This window comes from Festucalex cinctus, chromosome 1, assembly GCF_051991245.1.
Source record: "Festucalex cinctus isolate MCC-2025b chromosome 1, RoL_Fcin_1.0, whole genome shotgun sequence".
Taxonomy (NCBI): domain Eukaryota; kingdom Metazoa; phylum Chordata; class Actinopteri; order Syngnathiformes; family Syngnathidae; genus Festucalex; species Festucalex cinctus.
The window spans coordinates 55,161,323-55,184,006 of NC_135411.1; the positions used below are offsets into that span (position 1 = coordinate 55,161,323).

At 41.8% G+C, this 22,684-nt stretch overlaps 1 protein-coding gene across 1 annotated transcript in view; it reads left to right on the forward strand.

Annotated features, from left to right (window-relative positions):
* Nucleotides 1-1,206: 1,206 nt before the first annotated feature.
* Nucleotides 1,207-22,684, forward strand: part of cdk12 (cyclin dependent kinase 12) — a 33,765-nt gene continuing 12,287 nt past the window's right edge. The window contains exons 1-5 of the mRNA XM_077495222.1: nt 1,207-3,152; nt 17,046-17,765; nt 18,341-18,526; nt 19,046-19,185; nt 19,261-19,431. Of these exons, the coding sequence (XP_077351348.1) occupies nt 2,011-3,152; nt 17,046-17,765; nt 18,341-18,526; nt 19,046-19,185; nt 19,261-19,431 (2,359 nt within the window). The 5' untranslated portion in view covers nt 1,207-2,010. The remainder of the gene's footprint in view (nt 3,153-17,045; nt 17,766-18,340; nt 18,527-19,045; nt 19,186-19,260; nt 19,432-22,684) is intronic.

The window sequence follows — 22,684 nt, forward strand, 5'->3', positions numbered from 1 at the left end:
ACACATTAACCTCATTTATATGTTTTTTCACTTGTTTCAAACAAATTTATTTCCGAACTAATCGTTCTTTGGAACTTTTGTTTTTGCCATAGGAGATGCCACTTCCTCGTTTGCACTAGACCGCGCCCTATTGTGACGGCAGAGCCAATCAACATCTTTGCTGTCAAAAGCGTCATCTGTCCTTTTCGCTGCGGATTTTTTGTTTTATTTTATTCATTTATTTATTTATTTTTTGCATAATTAAAAACGCGTACATATTCTCTAGTTAATACTGTAATTTACTCAAGTGTATAATTTACGATTTTGTCTGGTAATATTTTATTGACATACAGTCATTCGGCTCTCGGGACACGCATAGTTCATTCAACTTAAATAAAACGAAATGACACTAAACCTTTCCTTTATTTACGGTTTCTGTGTTATCTAGTTTAATATTCCGCTTCCAAAATTTGTAACTCGTTCTGGAAATATAGGCGAGTCGCCTCAACATTCAGTATACAGTACGTACAATTCATAAAAACGTGGTGACCTTTATCGGCGAGGTTCAATGCAATTTCACACACACTGAACGCACTTTCCATACATGTAAAATTAGGGCCATAAGCATACTTTTTATGATGGCAAACATTGCAATTGAAATTCTTAATTTTGATGTCTATTGAAAGTCACACAAATCATGCTTTCTGGATTGATTCCGTCATTATTACATAGCCAATTAGTATTATGTATTCATTAATAGGCTGTGCACGTGGGAATCGTCACTTCCTCGTTTCTTTTAGACCACGCCCCATCGCGCCAGCTTCCAATCATCCTGCGTAATTCTACCCCCCTCCCTCTCCATGGTAATAACCTCTTGGATTTTTTTGTTTTATTATCGATGACGTTCTTACGTATCTAATTTAGAAACAATGTCTTTTTTGTTGTCGTTAAAGCGAATAATATTTTATGCCTTATGTTTGTGAGGATTAATGGCAGCGGGTGTTCGGCTGCAGGGATGATGACATTGTGGTTTCTCGATTAAACTTAAAAATAAAACGTTACTAAGCACATTTACCATTTTTTAATGTGCAGCTTCTGTGTTGAATCTCACTTTCAATTCCGTATCTAAAAATGGCTTTCTCAAAACTGTCCAACTCGCCCCGGAAAAGTAGGCGGGCCGTTAGAGATGATTGGCTCTCGCTGGGATGCATCCTTGATTGACAACGTGTCGAGTTCCGGTCAAATCCGACGTGAGCTGAAGTTGCTAGTCACAGGAGCCACAATGGCGTTTGTAGTCTCCTGCGGCTGGGGCTGTGGATGTTACTAAATCCATTAGCATCGCCCTAAATACAGGCCTGGTTGATTTCCAGAGCCATTGATAGTGAACTGGAACATCTATTGCACACGCAAAAACTATGATTTCGTATCAATATTGAATTTAGAAGGGGATAAAGCTTACATTAAAGGGAACATGTAAACAGCACCAACCGGGTCAAGTTTTCATTTTGTTGGAGAGATGAGCGTCTTTTAAAGCGAAGGCATTTGCTCGCTTGTGAACGCTAAAACCGTAATTCTGTGGAATAAAATCACCTTTCCTTTTAACTTGGCACCGGACAAGGACAGCTTTGACAAAGGAGACTTTTTTTCCCCCTTTTTCCACGGCTCACCTCGCTAGCTTGGCCAGCGTTAGCTAGCTGTGCTAGCTAAGTTGGGACGGCGAGACGACAACACAATGCTCCGACGTTTGGTAGGAAAACTTCATTTACGGACTCGCTCCAAGTGAAAATTGTGCTTCCCCGGAGAACAGCGTTGGGATATTTGTCAGTTTTGTCGAGTTTGGACGACACAACGAGTGGGATGAATCGGCGTTGAGGAGGCCGACGGGACGATCGCGGCCTAGTGTGTTAATTTTTGTTTATTCTTGTTTGCTTTGGAACACTTGAGAATTTGTACTTGAATAAGCGGTTAATGAGTTGCTTGGACCGCCAAGGACTAGCCACAGGAAAGGTGGTACCGACGCCGGCTTGAGGGATGCCTGGGTCGGAGCGACACCATGGGACCAAGAGGAAGCCCGAGTCAAGCATCGGCGGCTTGGCCCACGCCGCCCTACAAACAGCTGCGGGAGACATGACCAGCAAAGACGGCAAGTTGTACTGCAAATCGCAAATGGCCTCGTCAAAGCGTAAACGACATAAATCGGCTAAAGTTCGGGAATTGCCGGCGGCACCACCGACGATTCCCGAATATGTATCCATGGGCCGCACGGCGCCTCCTAGCGTCCTGATGAAGCCTCTGGTGGAGTATGACGATATCAGTTCGGACTCTGACACCTTCTTGGACCCACCATCCGCCAGATTGGCCGACAGGATGGTAGTGCTGGAGCAACCTGAGCCCTTACCTGACTTTGTCAGGGAAGAGCCCAAGCCCATACGTGAGAGTAAGAGTCACAAACACTCGCGGAAAAAGTCCAAGGATCCCAATAAAGTTCGAGATCCCGGTAATGGGGAACGCAGCTACAAGAAGAAGAGCAGCAAGGACCGCGACAAAAGCTCTTCCGGCGTTAACAAGGAGAAATCGGCATCATCTGGACAATCCAAGCGTCACATCCAGCAGGAGCTTGACTTTAATAGAGGAGATCCCACGTTCTCCCAGATGCAACCCCTGGTTAGTGTAGATAGTGCCACATCCTCGGCATCTTCATCTCGTAGCAAGGAGAGCGGGCGCTCTGGCAAGTCGCGCAAAGACAAACAGCAGAGGCGAGAGGCCCGGCAAGAAGGTGCTCACAGCGACTCCCAGAAGGTCCGCGGAGAACGGAGTCACCGCAAGTCCTCCAAGAGCAACAAGTCGAGCCCCAAAGGCAAGTCGAGTCGAGGTAGCCCTCGCAAGAAGGCCGCCAGCACAGTTTTGTTGCCCAGTCACAGGAGGGGAGAGAGCCCGCTTGGCGGCCACAACATGGTGGACGACGGATACTCCAGGCGCAAGGCGTCCCAGCAGTGCCCAAGTCCTTATGCGGACATGAGCCGGCGCAGCAGACAGAGGTCGGACAGCCCCTACGGCAGCAGGCATAGGTCGTCCAGCTTCGAACGGGAAAGCAGTCCCTACTCAAGGAGGCGCTCCATCAGCCCCTATGCGCCCCGACGCTCCTCCAGCACCAGCCCCAGCCCAGTGTCTCGGTAAGCATGTCTCGAGTTATTATATGCAGCACAGATTTTGTTTTGTCTCGTTTTTCTAGGGATGCATGATAATGCTATTTTCAACCGATACCGATAAACCAATAATTTAGAAAGCCGCTGTCGATAAGCAAGCTGATAGTTGTTTGCAAAATTAACTTGAATACGAATATATTTTCAAATCCTACTGTAAATCTAACATGTACAAATACATTAAAACAGTGTAAAACACCATGAAGCTGAATTTTATTGATATCTCTGCTTCAAAGACAACGAGTAACTCCTTTTGAGTTTGCCAAAACAAAAGTCAATGTTTTAAAAATGCAGCCTGGTTAGGTTTTGGGAGGAGAAAGGGAGGGTCAGCTGGACAGGAAAGCAAGCAGTCTGTTCCGAGCAGACTTATCAGTCAATGTACAATTGCTTCATGTACAAGAAGTGAAAAGCCCATTGTTAAAGAAAATACATGTGTCCACAATACAGTGAAAACTTAGGTTAATAGTAGGGCTGTCAAAGTTAATGCGTTAATAGATTAAGTAATCAGAAAAATGTTGCATCAATCACGTATTAACGCATATTAATTAATTAATTAAAAAAAATTTCGACCGCACTTGAGCCTTGAACATAACCGCGGATGGTTACATTGAAGGCTGCACAGGTCAGTGATTAGGTCAATGCACGGCATTTCCTATGCCTGTTGTTCCAAAATGAGCGGGGTGACTCCAGTTGGTGTGCTCTGTGGTAAATTACGCTTTAAAAAACACGGGACTTTAGATCAAACAAAAGTAATTTGTGTTTAATTAATTAATAATTGCTGAATTGCACCCAATTGATATGATGCTGTTACGTTTCGAGCAAATACACGCATGCATGCAATTGCGTACATGCATTTAATCAATGTTTGCAAATGACATTCAGATACTAAAATGCGTTAATGTCAAAATATCACGCTATTTTGTATTTATTTTATATTAGGCGAATACACAAGTAATTTAGCTGATTAATCGTGATTAATCAAAATTAAAAAATGTGATTAATCAGATTAAAAATTGTAATCGTTTGACAGCACTAGTTAATACTAGGGGTGTTAAAAAAATCGATTCGGCGATATATCGCGATACTACATCGCGCGATTCTCGAATCGATTCAATAAAAAAAATCGATTTTATTTTATTTTTTATTTTTTTTTATTTTTTTTTCAAAGAGCTCAGAATTGTTCATTCGGTAGTCTTACCGATTCAACGTCTTATCATCATTGCCTTTTTTGTGTGTGTGTGTGTGTGAATCGATTTTTAAACTTCCATTATTAATGGAAAAATATTCAACAAAACGTCTGACTTCGGGTTAGGATTCACACCTTGAGCATGGAAGAATGTTATATGAACGGAACATTAAGCCTTAATATTTTATTTTAATGCTGTTCAAACATGAAACAGATTACAACCTCTATAAGACTGAAATTTCAGATAAATAAATAATACATTTTCATATAAATCTTACACTCTACAAGCTTACTGATTAGTATTTTCTAAATTTGAATGAAAAAAAATCGCAACAATCGACTTATAAATTCGTATCGGGATTAATCGGTATCGAATCGAATCGTGACTTGTGAATCGTGATACGAATCGAATCGTCAGGTACTAGGCAATTCACACCCCTAGTTAATACGTGTTAAATAGTTATTTTACATAACAGGACAATAAAGAAAGCCCATACTGGCGACTGCCATGTCGCCATGATGCATCTTCTGTGAACACGAGGTCACGCACATTATGATGTCACAAATATACGACACTCCCATAGTAGAGGGGATGGGTTGAGGAGTTGGGCACAACTTGAGCCACAACCACAACAGATGGACCAACGTGCCATGTCTATTATTTTTGGTGGATTTCTTTATTATCTGGTTTATCTGCATGACGTCAAATTGGACAATAATTGCCGATATTATCGTGCATCCATATTTTTTTTTCCCTGTCTAGGCAGCAATTTACATTAGTTTTCTATAGTACGTATCCTCACAAGGGCAGCAGGTGAGCTCTAGCCTATCCCATCCCAGCTGACCTTGGGCAAGAGGCAGGACGTGTGGAAATAACATACCTGTCTTCCTGGGATTTGTAATTGCATGTAGATGCCACAAGATGGCGGAGAAGCATGTCAAACAGGATCATAAAACATTAACACCATTGCTATAGCATGTTCACAACCATTAACCCGTGTTACATAATTGCATTCAGTAGTTAAATTATTCAAAGCAAACCACCTTCACACATTGATAGTGTTAGCCATCAATCTCGCCTAAATAACATGCTCACACAAACTCACGTCACAGTTTGGCAAACAAATACAAACACTAGCACATTACACAAACACTTTTACAGTAAGTAATGAAACCCAACTTTTAGAAATTATATACAATAATAGATATCAAGGTGATGGTAATGCGGGCACCCGCGACCCTTGTGAGGAATAAGCGGTCAAGAAAATGGATGGATGGAGGGTAATACAGGCAAATTTTTATAGCAATGTAGACTAGTCAATCTATTTGTAAGCTGCATAGGGAAAGAAGCAGAACCATACTTTCATTTTCACTTTTGACTGTGCACAAAGTGTATTCATGGACTGCTAACAAATTAGGACATTTCAAATGCGAAACTGTGACTTACATGTTTTAGATCATGTTTCCCTCCTCCAACACAGGTGAGGATCGTTTTCAGGCTTCTCCAGAACTTGCTGGTGAGATGATCATTTGAATCATCTGTGTTGAAGGATGGAGATATTTAAAACTTGCAAGGCTGTGACTCTCGAGTACCAGGGTTGCTTACCCCTGGGTTTGGGTTCGGCAGGTAATGCCGATAACAGCCTATCTTGGGTGGCAAAACAAAATGAAAACTTGAAAAGACACAGAAGGGTGCGAAGCTTGGCAGGAACCACAGGGCAGTGCAAGACTCGGTCCGGCAATTGACCAGTCAAAGCCGTTCACAGCGCTAGCAGTAGAATTGCTAGTCACAGCAAAATATCCACTTCCAAAAAAAGTCAGTTGTCAATGAATTAACCAAACAACACCAAAATTCCACGAGATGATGTCAAAGTAATAATTTAATTGCTTTGCCTACTTTCTAAGAAAATAAGCTGTTTTTCTGCTCTTATCCATTTTGTAAAGTAAGGTCAGAGCGAAAACAAACCGATGGTAGCCATTAGGGGTGTGAATTGCCTAGTACCTGACGATTCGATCCGTATCACAATTCATAGGTCACGATTCGATTGGATACCGATTAATCCCGATATGAATTTAGAAGTCGATTGTTATGTTTTGTTTTGTTTTTTTACTCAATTTAGAAAATACCATTCAGTAAACTTATACATGTATACTGTAAGATTTGTATGAAAATTTATTATTTATTGATCTGAAACTTCAGTTTTATAACTGAGCCACTGTATCTAACAAACAGGTTGTAACCTTTTTCATGTTAGAACACCATTGAAATAAAATATTAAGGCTTAATGTTCCATTAATATAACATTGTTCCATGCTTAAGGTGTGAAAGTTAGACGTTTTGTTGAATATTTTTCCATCAAAAATGGATGTTAAAAAATCGATTCGGCTGCCTATTGAATCGATTCGAGAATTGCGTGCTGTAGTATCGCGATATATTGCCGAATCGATTTTTTTTAACACCCCTAGTAGCCATGCTAGTTATCTGCTTTGGTTGCGAATCAATAGTATTTATTTAATCAAATCTAGACACGCATATACATACGGTAGTTAGTTACAAAGTTAATTACAAGACATCGTTATTAGCAACTACGGGTGGGTGATATGGCCTAAAAATTATATCACGATATTTCAAAGAAATTTGCGGTGACGATATTTTTGACGACATTGCTAATAATTACTGGACAATAGATTTGTGATTGATACTTAGGAATAATAGCGCTTATATTGCAGCAACATTATTTAAAACACATTTTGCCCGACAATTTAAATGTAAACAAAGTGCAAATACAGGGCTCGACAGTGCGAGCATTTCACTCGCAAATGCGGGCAACTTTCAAGTGCGTGCTGGTGAAAAAAAATACAGCTCGCACGAGTGCATTAATGTTCCCTCTGCACTATGTTTAAAACGTCCATTCGAAAGTCGCCGTGTCCTCCACTGGCTCTCTCGTACTAGCAACGAGAGCGCTCCGTCGTGCGTCGACTCAGTCCAATAGTATTTTAGTGAAACATGACCCGCTGCAATGTGATTGGCTGGCTACTTGCTGATCGGCACAGCATACGTGTACACGCGCACCGCGCAGACTACAATTTACATACAAACATATGTAATATGGCGCTTTCCCACCGGACTAGTTCCACACGGAAGCGGCATTTTTTGTCCCCGGATGTCTCCATGGGACTTTTTGGGGGCCGAGTGGTTCCGTTGTAACCGCTGTTGAGAACCCTTTCAGCAGTGGTTCTGCAGCGCCGGTCGTCGGGAGACGAGGGGGGCCGCGTCGTCACCTGTCATCGGCCTGGCCACAGCAACGCAACATGCGACACCGTGGCACACGCCCATTTCCTTGTTTTTACACAAGAAAAGCAGACGCCCGCCGGTCTTCGCCAAAGTCATAAAAATATGACACATACAATCAATATAATAATCTAATCTAATAATAATAATCTAATAATTTAAAAGGTACTTGTGGATGGATTTGCAATGTTTGTGGTTTAAAAAAAAATGCACAAAAATTGTACAATGCTCGCTGGTCGTGTGTTCTCATTCACTTGAATGAGAGCACCAACGGAAGAGCGCTCCATTCACAAATAGCTTTGCGACTCGCGAGCCGGTCGTGAATCTCAATATTTCAACCATGATGGTCCATATGAAATTGTAAATATGGTTCAATGTTGGCGTGACTTGCCTCTCGTGAAATGTTATGGCAGAGCCGCACGCATTGGGGAGTGCAAGCTTGGATTGGAGAGTTCCAATGATCCCGCCCTCTTCCCGCTGCGCGCCTCCGGAAACGGAAATGCAATGGAAGCGGTTGTGGTGTGATAGTGTGAAGCGTGGTGTGCGGAGCTCGGGGAAAGCGGCAGCGAATTTTTAAAAAATGAAGCAGTCTATTGCTGATTATTTTCTAAAATAAAATGAGAAAAGGAAATGTAAACTAATGCCACGGAAGGTGCCAAATCAAACGATACAGATTATTCTGCCCTTCAGAAGTTTTAGTTTGAATTTGTGCAGTCTTTAAGCGCCCTCGTGCGGTTGCTAGGTTTAATGTTTTTGTTGAGTAAAAAAAGACACCACACCACTCCAATGTGGCAGCACGCAACGCTGACACGTTCATTGTTACGCAGACTGTTGGATCTTATTTTTGTTGTTGATTTGGACGAGAATTGTCCGTAAGTACATGCGATGTCAATATAAAAACACGGTCGATTTATTTGAGTTAATTAGGACAATTAGAGACTGTTGAATGTGCAATGTAACTAGCTACTAGCATGAAAATGTGTCGTGTATAGTTAGCTAATATTACAATGTTTGTTATTTTATTTTCTAGTTTTACGACGACCTAAAGAGGGTAATGGTCAGAGGCCATTGTTCAAATTAACAGCAAAAAAGGAAAACGAAGTCTGGTTATTTGGAACATCATTAACTCGCTGTCTAGCTGGTGAAATCTAGAAGCTTCGGAGCGAGGACAGCATACAGATGAAAAGGTCAGGGGAACATCAGCCGGTGAAGAAAAAAAAAGTACTGACTTTTACTGAGCTAAACAAAATAATGTTCACATGAGTTAAGTTATACGAAATTATTGACTAGTTTTGATAGCCACTGCTGTTACAGGCAAACCTCGTGTTCCAATGAAATATTTTGCAAATATATCGAGTTGCATATGCCTAAGGTCATGCAGCGGCTCCACAAAAAATGGTGCGACCAAATCCTGTGCTGTGCGAGCAACCAAAAATGTTAGTCGCACCAGTGCAAGTAGTGGAAAAGGTAGTGTAGGGCCCTGAAATATACCAACTGTAATGGAATAAAATGAAATAAAATAGACCAGATAGTAAAGCACACTTACTTAGCAAATACAATGAAAGCACATACTTTCAGAAGTCGGTGGCAAATTGCATGAGTCAAAAAAGTCCACTATTTCCTCCTGTGTAGTTGAGCCTCGTGTTGTAGGGGGGGTCGCCAATGATACGGTCGCAGCCAGTTTGTGGCATCGTGCTTTGTACATCGCAGGCAAGTGTATTGTTAAAAAATGTTTTCCCTCTGCGATTGTTTTGGCAGTGGTTGTTTTTGGTGCAAACGGCAACCCTCCTCGAGCATTATCTTGCCGTGAATGTCTCTGTTTGGTTAATCAGAGGAGCGAGAAAATGCCGTGATTGCTTGTAGACATTAGTAACAGGTATAAAAAACACAAATGTGCATGTTTACGAAACTTTACGCCACTGTGCGACAGCAACGCACACGGCGTCTCGTTGAGAGTACGTTAGCTTAGCGGTCGGTTAGCATCACAAACTCACATGTATTAGATGGCGAATTACCGGTCACGGTAAAATAAACACCGCAGATTGTTTATCTTGGCCAAACAATACGTGACCGCTTCAGTATTAACTAACCACAGTCTGTTTTTTTCTTTTCTTTCATAAGGAGTGGTCTAATCAAGAGTGCTGCAGTAATGAATGAACTTTTGTTCACCCCCAACTAGGGGTGTGCTCAAAAAATCGATACGGCAATATGTCGTTGCAAGCCTCATTACAATACACGTATCGATACGCAGGCATCAGAATCGATATTGCTCATTAACTTTAAATAGGCAGTTTTATTTATTTTTTATTTACTTTTTTATTTATTTATTTCCTTATTTATTTACTTCTAAACTTAACATGGCACGAGTCTTAATCTACCAATTTTCGTATATTTTGTTTAAAAACGAAATAAAATGTGTTACATGAAAAAAATGCTGTTTTTATTTCCCCAAATACGTCAAATAAGCACATTTTAGAGCTGTAATGTTAATACTTTGATATTTTTGCTCCTATCGGCTCATAAATATGAATACATTTTCCTGGTGTGTCTGTGAAAGCTGCTTCTTGTTCTGCAGTGTGTGTACATTTAAACCAGGCATAACAAACATATCCTTTAGGTATACATATAACTGTTACTATGAAATGCAAGTAAATTAATGAAATATATCGGGATACGTATCGGCGTGAAGATCAAGTATTGGGATACATATGTATATGACCCTGTATCGTGATACGTATCGTATCTTGAGGATGGCGGCAATACCCAGCCCTACCCCCAACAACACAAGCTGCTTATATGTCCTCCTCTGGTCTCTTTAGCTTCCGCATACTCTTAACTTTACGGCAACAGTTTTCCTGCACAATTTGCAAATGATTGTTTTTTGATGTTGTTGTTTTTTTTTTTTTGCGTTATATCTGACCTCTTGTAGCAAAACAGCCTCCGCACCACGAAGCTCACTCCCACTTTGCCGAAGACGCGACAGAACTGGCTGCAACTCTTGCAGCCTCACACGCTCCTACATTTATTTATTTTTTATGCAGCAGTGAACGACGCGTGTATGTCCAAATTGACACAAAGACGTATAATGTTAGGCATTACGTCATCAGGTTAATTTCATGATATTTCAAATTTTTATCACCCAAAAAAATACACCAGTAATATCATAGACGATATAATTTGGAAACACCCCTATTAGCAACATGAGAAGTGTGAATGTGGAATTTTCTAAAATAAAAAAAACATGGAATGAGTACTTTAAATGGCTCTAAAATCCTCTGTGACAAATTCAAGAGAAAACAATTGATTGCTGAAGTACATAACCTGTTCTACAGTCCACACTATGTCATAATGAATAATGCGAGTTCATCCTGGTAATTTTGATGTTTTAATTTGGAGAACCCCTTGAAATTTGGGGATGGTTTAGACTAATTGAGGATTTTTGTGAACTGAAATTTGGTGGTTCCTTAAGTAGCAAAAAAAAAAAAAGGGTTAACAAGATTCCTTGAGAAATAATTAAGTTATACTGTTTTACTATACGGGCCCCCTGATATGGGCTGTTCGGTCCCTGTGCGACCATTGCCAGAGTCTGGTCCGCATTGCCGGCAGTAAGTCGGATTCGTTTCCAGTGAGGGTTGGACTCCGCCAAGGTTGCCCTTTGTCACCGATTCTGTTCCTAATTTTTATGGATAGAATTTCTAGGCGCAGCCGAGGCGTTGATGGATGAATGGATGGATGTTTTACTCTAATTTGAAGTCATTTTTTGGACCATATTCTGTCGATGATATCACACATCAATAAGACAATTTATTTTCAGACACAAATCATATATTTCTGTCGAACCCATCATCCTTTTTTCTAAATTGCATGTTAGTTGTCCTCGGAATGAAGTGGCCATTCCAACTCGGGTCAGCATTTTGATACTTTTTTTTTTTTTTTTTTTTTTTTAAGAAATCACGTGGCTATTAAATCAATATACCTTGAGTTTGAAAAAAATGTGCTGGGTGGCGCTCTCCTAACAGCCACACTTAAAATGCACATTTTGCTTCTCAACCAAGCTGCAGTACATGGAAAATACTTAAAAGACCAGACCTTATTTTTTGATCAGTCTTCATTCATAAGTCCATCAACGTCCTCATCTTATGTATCCGAATTGAACAGCTGAGCAATTTCTTCTTCAAACATGCCAGGGTCGCGCTCGTCAATATCGGAGTCTCGTTGCCGTGTGGCTGTTTAGCAGTGATGCCGGCTTTTGTGAGCCCAGGCGTCCACAATCTATTCACATATGGCGTACATTTCTTGCTCTCAAAGATGTATTTATGCATTTTTTTCTCTCACTTTATTATTTTTTTTTAATGCTAGCGCATACAGAAGAAGGCTTTGATATACAGCCTCTGAACTGAAGAGAGAAGGATTGAAGCAATGGTCGTGATTACAAAAACGGACAACAGGTGGCAGCAGAATATCAGAGTGCAACCAAGGCCATGTTGCAAAAGGCTCTTTTCCACACTGTAAAATATTTGGGAATAATGATGAAATGTAGCTATATTCTAATGCTAATTAGGGATGGGTACCTTTCACATTTGAACCGGTATTGTTACAATTCTCGGTACCTGGGAATCGATATCGGTACTCAACGGTACCAATTTTCGGTACTTTTTTTTTTTTTTTTTCCTTTTTTGTTATTTATTTGGGTGGTAATAAATGTTCATCTTTGTCTATTTAACAGTAATATGTTTTTACACATCTATTTCACAATTACTTTTTAATGTATAAAACGTGACAAATGTAAAATTTAAACAAATTAGCCACAGAGGAATAGTAAAAAAATAAAGGTATAACCTTTTACAATTACTGAAGTATACCGTAATTGCTGGAATATAAGGTGCAACTGCTTATAAGCCGCACCCAGGACATTTCTAAAGGAAAATGCATTTTGTATATCCATAACCCACACCTGACTATAAGCCGCATGTGCCCACATTGAAACATGAGATACACACATAGACTGTACACAGAAAGAGTTTTCAAAGGTTTAATAATATACCTTAGCTTTTCTTTCCAAACAGTGCCTGTGATGCGGCAGTAACACAGCAGCAATACGCTAGTAACTAACAGGGCTGGTTAAAAATAACATACCGGTAAAAATCACTGAGACTACTTGTGTTTTCCATGATGAGGGTCTGTTCTTGCTAATTTTATTCATGCACAAAGCGCGAAGTTACATTAAACTTGCGGCTTCCTCGAAACAAATATTCCACCTGTCTCACTCTTAACTTTTCTGCTCGAGCACCCCTGGCGGCCGTCAGAAAAAATACATACATTAGCTGCATCATTGTATAAGCCGCAGGGTTGAAGGCGTGTGAAAAAAGTCGCGGCTTATAGTCCGGCAATTACGGTAATTAATACACATTAATATTACAAAAAACGGTGTGAGGCAAAGTTCTGTGCATCTCAAGGAATGAAGTTAAACACTAACAGTAAATATATAAATTAATAATTGATGTTCTTTGTTTCTTGAGCAGAACGTAAAGCCTGCCTCACAATGAGAAAAAAAATGACAGTTGAAAGAGCACGACATGAAGAAAGAGAATAATTGGGTTCAAATTAATCATTTGAATGTAGCCGACGTAGTCTGTAATGCTGGTTACATTTTGGCCACAAGCTTTTTTTATTGTTACAAATTACAATGTATATTTACTAGGGGTGTCACGATTCGCCAACTCCACGATTCGATTTAAATTTCGATTTTGGGGTCACGATTCGATTTTTTTTCGATTTTTTTTTTTTTTTTTTTTTTCTCCGCTCCCCCACTTTATAACACAGAGGCATATGCTTCTGTAGGCTAAGGCTAGTCTATGATCATTGGTTCTATTCATTGTACAGTAAATCTTATTTCAAAAGATCGGCTACATATAGGTGATGCAATTTCCATATTATTTTTGTGTAAATTTATGTAATATATGATAATTGACATTAGGCAGGAATGATCAAATTCAAAGAATTTATTTACAATATAAAGTTAACCGTCTTGTTCTTACTGAAGTGTAAAATAAAAAATAAAAAAACAAAAACAAAAAGTCACAGTGGGTGCCTGCCATCTATTGACTGTTTTTGGTTACAACAGTGTGCTGTGCGTTCCTCTTAAAATAATGTGCAATGTGCAACAACAACAAAAAATATATTGTATCCAAAGTCATGGAACAAATACAGCCTGAACAAACTATATCCCAACATTTACAGTTGCTGGGCATACTGTAGCGTGGTTCAAGTACACTAATTAAATGTTTGAATCCAGCGTTTTCCAAGGCTGCAGGTCTGCTGCTATAAATAGACCTATGGATCTGGCGTTTCGCGCGAGCTGAAGTGTGTGGAAGTTTCACTGTAAATGAGGATGAAATAGTTGGTTGGACCGTTGTTTTCCCACTTCTAGTTGAATTTGATAAATCTAAATCTTTGTGATGCCTGCGTAAATGTCCCGTCATGTTTGTCGTGTTTCCCGTTGTTACGGCTGGCGGCTCGGGCCATTCAGTTTGAATGCGCCAGCGCGACACTCTGATTGGAGGACTGTGCCAGCGCGACACTCCGATTGGACGACTGTGCCAGCGCGACACTCCGATTGGACGACTGTGCCAGCGCGACACTCCGATTGGACGACTGTGCCAGCGCGACGCTATTGTGTATCCGTGTATTATACCCCTATTAGTTATTGTTTCTCCTCCGTTCTGTCAGTTCTGTCAAATGCGGTTATTATTTGTTCACCTTCCACTTTCACTCCCTTGTCAAACCCCTGCCTGAAATTTCAATTAAAACTACTCAGATGTTAAAGTCGACCCGTGTTTATCTACTCTATATTTTCTGTTATTGTGTTACTTCCCTTCCCCTTGACGAGCCGGGCGTAACACCGTGGCCGAGTACAGTACGCGCACATAGCATATCTTGCAACTGTGGTCTTTTTATCGACAACGTGAACGTTGTCGACATAACTCACCGGGAACGCAAAATGTTTCCAAACTGGTGACGAGAGAAGCGGGAGCGGCTTGAAGCACCATTGCTGTGTCTGTCCGCGCTTGCCATCATGACTGCAGGAGAAGTCAGCTAACAAGTGCCGTTAGCTAGTAGCTGAATGGCTGCGTCTCATTTGCTTTCCTGGGAGGTGGCGGTGGCGGCGGTGGCGGCGGTGGCGGCGGGCGCGGGGGGGGGGCATCGAATCGTGTGTCCTCTCTTCTATTTCGATGCTCGAAATCGTGACGTAATTTCGATCGATTTCGATAAAAAATCGAAATCGTGACACCCTTAATATTTACTGTAAAGGTAAAGCAATGTACCTGTCATACTTCATAAACTGTATTTTGTTTAGCTTGGCACCGCAAAAATCTCGCTCTATTCCAAACCAGGAAATGTATTTTTAGCAGGTGAAAACCAGCGCGAGTGGATGATGTCAGTACGCTGGTGTACGTACATTGCTGCTTTCAAGTGCGCCATGGAAAATTGTTAACTCTTCTACTCCTGCACATTCACAGCTTAGAATGACGCGCTTCAAAACCGAAACAAGGCATTCAAGTCGGTCCATAGTACAAAAAGTAGCGTCTTTGGTATTCATCCCTAATCCTAATGGAAATATACTTTTTTTTTCCTAATAAAAGAAATGCAAAATCAGTCAAAATCCAGTAACACAGCCGGGAACGAAGGAGTTTGCTTCAGTGAAAACGGCTGTGAATGAGTTAATAAATATGCAAGTGCACAGCTACTTTCTGAACATGTATCAGGATGATTTGAACAAAAGCCACTAGGGCTGTCACTAACGACTTTTTTTTAAATCGACTCGACTTCTCATATTTTTAACGACTAAGCGACCTATTATTATTATTATTTATTTATTTATTTTTATTTGAGGCCGTAAATGTTGAACATGTGTTGAATTGAGTGGATAATCTGGATATAAAACCCATTGTTCCTTATATTTACTATACAATAATAGTCTTTAATTTCGTCTGACTGCGGCGCGCGCGCACGCACGCACGCACGCCTTCTTCATGCCCTTCCCTTCATTTCAGTGTTTTATGGTCATTAAAACACAGGCGATGGTGGTTGTTTGTTTGTTTGTTAGTTGTTTGCCGTGACCAGCAACTGATCACCGAGTGTTATTTTGTTACGCTGATGGGAATTATTTATTTTTTTCCACGGCGAGGGGAATAAGCTGTTTATCGCGACCAAGATGACGTGGCTTTGCGATTCAAGCCATGTTTGTGAGGGGGTTATTCTGTCACGGACCGGTGAGTGGAAAAATGGAAAAACTTTGCCTACGTTGCTGTGAAACTCTAAGCTAACTCCCAGTGAAATGTGTTTGACTCGACAAAACGGCCATCACGACGCCAGAGCGAACTGGTCGTGCACATTTGTGTTATTCATATACGCTTGTGAATGTCTATAAGCAATCGTGGTATTCACGGCAGGCTAAGAATTTTCGTTCCGAGTGTTCACGGCAAAATAACGCTCACAGGAGATTTGCCGGCCGCAGCAAAACAAATAACTGCTGACTAATACAAAGTGACAGTCACACAATTAAGCAGCTGCCAAGCGCTACACGATGGAGCGAACTAAATGACAATATTACAAGCATTTCTGTTGTCGTGTTTACCTTTGTCTATCCGTGAGGCGCTGAATCCATGTTATTGCTCCGGTATCCATGAACCGTGGCGTCGATTTGGCCGTCCCATTCACTCGGCAGTCATGCCGCTGTACTGATCCATGAGCGTTTAAAAGTCCTGGTGTATCTTTGCAGCTTTTACAGACTTTTTGAGGGTCGCGTGAGCGTTTTAGCTGTTCACCTAACCAACCAAGCTTGGCAGTAATAACGTGCATGGTGGCTTGGTGACTCCGATTCAAAGTCGTGCTCTCTTCCTCTCCCAAATGTTTAGAAGAGCCTGTACCTCTGTCCTCTTATCCATTCGCTTTTCCTCCATTTTAAAATAGTGCAACCAATGAGGACATAATCTTAACTAATAAATATTGTAAATACTGTACGAGTGTACATGTACACTTGCAGTAAAAGAACTGTATGCGCAGTTAGGCTAATGGCGGCTGTGCAACACACCTCCAAATTCAAACAACCAATCAGACCAAACAAACAGGAGTCATTTAAAAAAATAAATAAATAAATAAATATTACTCTGTCCGCCTTCTTCTCACTGAAGTTCGCAACACACACTGCGCGGCGGCATAAAAGGTCCGTGTGAAACATGGACGGCGACGGCGCAAACATGGTCCGGGCGGAGCGTCGACTTAAAATTTTCCAGTCGACTTGGTCGACTTTTTTTTCCCAACCCTAAAAGCCACTTTGAAACTGTTTTGTTCATTTGTTAATTTGCGCAAACTTTCCTTTCAGACGCTCAGGCCGTTCCAGGAGTCGATCCCCTCCGTTCTTCTCTTCCTCTCAACGCGCTTCATCCCGCTCCCGCAGCAAGCGGCACGGCTACTCAGCCGGCGCGTTGGGTGCCGGCTCCTACAGTAGCCGGCCCACCAGCCGCTCGCCTCCTGCCACCCGCCTGCCACTCAACTCCAGTCTGGGCGCCGAGCTCAGTCGCCGGAAGAAGGAGCGCCAAGCTGCAGAGGCGGCGGCTCGTGTCTGCAGTAGTGGCGGTGCCTCCCCCGCCATACAGAAAGCCGCAGCACCCTCATCCACATCTTCTTCTTCCTCGTCCTCACGACCTAAAGTGGAAGAGTCGCAACAAGAAAAAGACTCTGGAGAAAGGGAATCGCAGCCTACGCCTTCAGTGCAATCACCACAGGAAGCACCGAAGTTGGAAGAACAAGTTGTGGCCCCTTTACCCTCCGCTGCCACCACCTTCTCTCCAGCTGCTCCCCCTGAACCATCACCCTCTGAGGCCCCCGGTTCAACCTCCCCAACTCCACCGCCTCCGCCACCACCCCAGCCCCAGCAGGACGATGCCAACGTTCCACCTCCCGTGCCCTTGGCCCCGGCCCCGACCAGATCGCCCGCTCCCATCCCTGCGCGCAGTCCTGCCCGACAGACAACGCTCCACAAGACTTCCACTCTGCCACCCCTGCCTTTGCCCCCCATGTTGCTGGGAAACTCTCAGGACAGGTAAGGGGCACCCGCAACAGAATTCAATCAAGGTTAATTGGCATTTAGCAAACATACAGGCAGGATGATATCATAGGTAATATAAAAACATGCAACATATGACAGGGAAATGCAACCATTGACAATAGTGCCGTAAACTACTGTGTGCCGTAGTCCAGCGTATGCCAAACTTGAAGTTATGACAGAAAATGTCTCTCCAGATCAGGTTTTTGTTGGATCTTCCAGTTGGCTGTTATTAAACTTCTTGGCTATGTTTTTTTCACAGAATGACAATCTTAATTATCTTTAATAATGACAGTTAATCCTTCAATATTTTGTTCAACTATTTATTTACAACATATCACATTATATTCCAATAGACAAAGAACATCAGTTTCTAGTGATTTTTTTTGCATTAGGTAATTTAGATTTGTGTTGTTGGTATGAATAAATGATGGTCTCTGAGGTTATCTAATCAATCATCCTTTGTCTAAAACCGTTGAGAAAACATCGCCAAAGAGTTAGTATAGTTTAAATATGGTTGCAGGTTCCTCTTGTACCTGGACGAAACGCTTCTTTTCTCTTTCCTTCCTCAGCCCAAAGAAGTCCACTTATCCTCCTTCTCAGAGAGGATCCAAGAGGGAGAAGGAAACCCGGAGCCGGCCGTCAATCATCGACCTCCCGCTGCCGCCCACTCTGCCTGGGGGTGACTCCTCACCCATCCAGTTGGCTACCCATCAGGCATTGTCGCTCCCCCAACCTGCCCTTAAAAAGAGACCAAAGTGAGTTTCTTACACGAGATAACCATACAGTCGACCCTGGCTATTCAGTTGGGGATAGGGACCAGGCCTGCCTGCGAATAACGAAAAGTCAATGTATCATTGAAAAAGAAAAATGGGATTTGGAATTTTCATGTTCCAGCCTATTTCAATTCCTTTCCACATTATAATGAGCAACTAGGACGTGAGTCCCATTTCGTACCAGTTCTGTTTCCTGTTCTGTGGTTGTCATCACACCTTTCCTGTTAGCTGTCATTGACACCCTTCACCAAAATTAAAAAAAAATAATCTCAAAATCCAAAGGAAAGCGCAAAACGCCTATAAATATTGACTGAGTTGAAGTCTCGAGTTTTGCTCAAAATCCATGTCATGTTAAAAAATATATATTTTTGAGACAAATTGTGGTCAATTTCTGTTAGATCACATGAGCACTTTATTGGAATTTTGTTCCATATTAGACTGAAAAACCAGGGTTTTCTCAAACCACAATTTTTATTTATTTATTTTTTTAAATCCCGCCAGGATTTGTTGCCCTCGCTATGGCGAGCGCAAACACACCAAGAGCGACTGGGGCAAGCGATGCGTCGATAAGTTTGACATCATCGGCATCATCGGAGAAGGCACCTACGGCCAGGTGTACAAGGCCAAGGACAAAGACACGGGTAAGTAAGATTGTCTTCGTCATTCCTACGCTCACCATGAAATTTGAGTCGTGATTGTCACATGCTTGTCGCCAGGCGATCTGGTGGCCCTGAAGAAAGTGCGCTTGGACAATGAGAAGGAGGGCTTCCCCATCACGGCCATCCGAGAGATCAAGATCTTGCGGCAGCTCAAACACTGCAGTGTTGTCAATATGAAGGAGATTGTCACTGACAAGCAGGATGCACTTGACTTTAAGAAGGACAAAGGTAAGCGGCTAAAAACTGCTGCGTCACTTGCCCTTTTTTTACGCAAACATGTAGAGGTTGCTGTCACAGATAAGATCAGTTTGCTGTGTGCTTTGGCATCCAAAGGTTAAGATCAGTGAATGAGTTTGTGAATAGTTGACTTTCAGCACACTATAGATCAGACCGTCTCACAGATCAGAGTTTGCGGGTTTGATTCCGGGCTCTGGCCTTCCTGTGTGGAGTTTGCATGTTCTCCCCAGTGCCTGCGTGGGTTTTCTCCGGGTATTTCAGTTTTCACATTCCAAAAACGTGCATCGTATGTTAATCAAACACTTGCCCCCATGAGGATAACCGGTTCAGATAATGGATTGATGGATTTATTATGCTAAACAAGTTTATTAGGATGGATTTGCATTGCATTAAAGGGATAGTTCGGCTTTTTTGACATGAATCCCTATTTCATCCTCGCCTCCAGTGTGTGCGATCATCACTGACTTACCCCTGACAGCGTTCTGTGACACGAGTTCTGGTCCGGTGTTGGACGAGGGGAAAATAGTCCAGTAAGTTGGCTGGGGTCACCTAAATAAAGCATTTTTCTTCTAAAAACAATTTGTGTTCAAAAGAGTGATACATTTGCACACTAAGCTTTCTGAAAAAAGTCAGACGCCATTACCGCCGGGCACTAATTTTCTGTTCGTTCGTATCACTGCGCGTCGCCCTGTAGACAGCTGATCGACGCACTGCAAACAGCTGATCCGCGCGCCTTCCGCCTTCGAAAAGACAAACAACTTGTAGATTAGTGCACGTCTATCAGCTGTATGCGGGGAGCTGCGCAGTGATACGAACGAACAGAATAGTAGTGCCGGTGGTAATGGCGTCTGACTTTTTTCAGAAAAAAATTATTGTAATGAAAATTTATGACGCTTTTGAACACAAATAGTTTTTAGAAGAAAAACGCTTTATTTCCGACACCCCAGCCAGCTTGCTGGACTATTTTCCTCTCGTCCAACACTGGACCAGAACTCGTGTCAAAGAACGCTGTCAGGGGTAAGTCAGTGATGATCGCACACACGGGAGGTGAGGATGAAATAGAGATTCATGTAAAAAAAATCTGAACTATCCCTTTAATTGAAAAAAATTCAGATATGCATCATATTAGCATCAATTACATAAAAAAAAAAATCTGTTAAACAGAGGGGATGCAGGCCATTTAGCATGTACACCATTCCGAACCCATGTGAGATAAATGGCCTCATTCAGTAGTTAAATTATTCAATACAAACAAACTATTTTCAAATGTGGCTCATCAATAGTTTGTTAGCCAGCATATACTCACCTAAATAACACAGCACAAACTGACTTGACATCACACATTAGGTAAACAAATATGCACAGTCACACTAGTAGCGCTTAACACACGCAATTCTGTTTCTCGTGAGCCGCAGCAGTCGCGCTGCTAATAGTCATGTAGCATTATTGCTAGCAGCGCACTACAGCTATCGGTGTTGTTTTTATTCATTGCTTGTGCTTCGAAGCCTGTCGACAAGGCAACACTCGTTACGTGCACACACCCTTGCATTCATTGTGCTGCTCAGTGAGATATGGGCTTTACCAAAGACACTGTGTGGGTAATAAGTTAAGGCCAAGGACTCTGGGAGGCAGTACTGTGCCACAGTAGCTACCCCCGAAAAAATGTCTATCCCCTGCCGAGGGTATGCATGTTTTTCAATAAACACACGAAGAAGATAGCTGTGTTTTAGAAATATGATTTTGTAACAAGAAAAGTATTATTTACCGCAGATAAACAAAAGCAAAGCAAGAACACTCATATTCTGCAATGAACACTAGTTGCGTTCAGTGACCACGCACGCAGTAGGAAATCTTTATATACAAAGAAAAAGCTCAAATGACTGATGAATGTTAATATTTTTTTTCAGTTTTCTTCCACATGTTTGAAGTTTAGGTTTATGGTTAGCGTTAGGGTTAGGAACAAGGAGCATTGTGGAAAAATCGCCACTTTTATGTGGTAAAAGTTATAAGATCCCACAGCAGGGGATGCAATTTTTTTTCCGGGGGTAACTACTTTGGCACAACAGCAGCACATTTGGCACATCAGATTCAGCGTGAGGACCCCTGAGTAGTCGGGACAGCCATCATTTGGAAATAATGTGGACAAATGGAGCTAGTATCAAAGCCGAACGCTATGGGCTCTTTGCACAGCTCGACTACTTCCTGAACTGAATACCACACCTTTGTTTCCTGTCTTTCATGAGTGGACAAACTGATTAATCCAGTTGTCTGGCCAATGTTGTAGTTACTGAGATCAGGCACACCTGCATTAATCAGCTTGTCCACTCATGAAAGACAGGAAATGAAGGAATGGTGTTGAGTTCAGGAAGCAGTGGATTTGTGCAAAGAGCCCATTGATCATGTGTGGGAATTCTTTGGATTTATTTGTAATACCATTATCATTATATTAGTTGAAAAAATATATCAACGCCGCAATATTGTCGTTTATCGCAATAATTTCTGGGGTTATTTATCGCCAAGCAAAATTTCTTATCATGACAGGCCTACAGGTGTGGCCGCAAAATGAGACGACACACTTCCAGTACCGTACCTCGATCTTTTGGCGTCAAAAACGGCTCGGAATCTCTTTTTTTTTTTTTTTTTTTTTTTTTTTTTTTTTTTTTTTTAGTACCGGTACTTTTAAAAAATAAATAAATAAGAGACAGCCAACTCTGTTTTAAAGGCAGGTACACGCATGGTCACCTTTCTAACTGCCGAGTACCGGTATGTGGAAAACGCCTGTGGCGCACCTCTTTCAGCGTGTACTCAAATTATCTATTTTCAAATGGTGATTCAGGGCTCGAGACTGCGATCATTTCACCCTCAAATGCGTCCAACTGTATACAGCCTGTGCTGGTGAAAAATGAATCCAGTTGCACGACGCGAGTGCATGTTTAAATGAGTGGTGCAACGGCTCATCTATTAAGTCGTGATCCGTATTCATCAAACGCCACAGTTCGGGACTCGGGTCGTACGTACGTAGTCTGTGGAACGTGCTGCGGAGGCCAACTTCAAAATAAAAGCCTTACAAGTAATAATACATTGACGCCGATGTAATTGCCTTGTTATCTATATTTTGAAATTTACCCACGCATGTTGCAGCTCAAAGCAGCTAGCTTGACTCGTTCTCACGACCCTAACATCAACATGACGCCACCTCGAAATTATATTATTTGCCAATTAAGGACGTTATTAATTAGTGTGT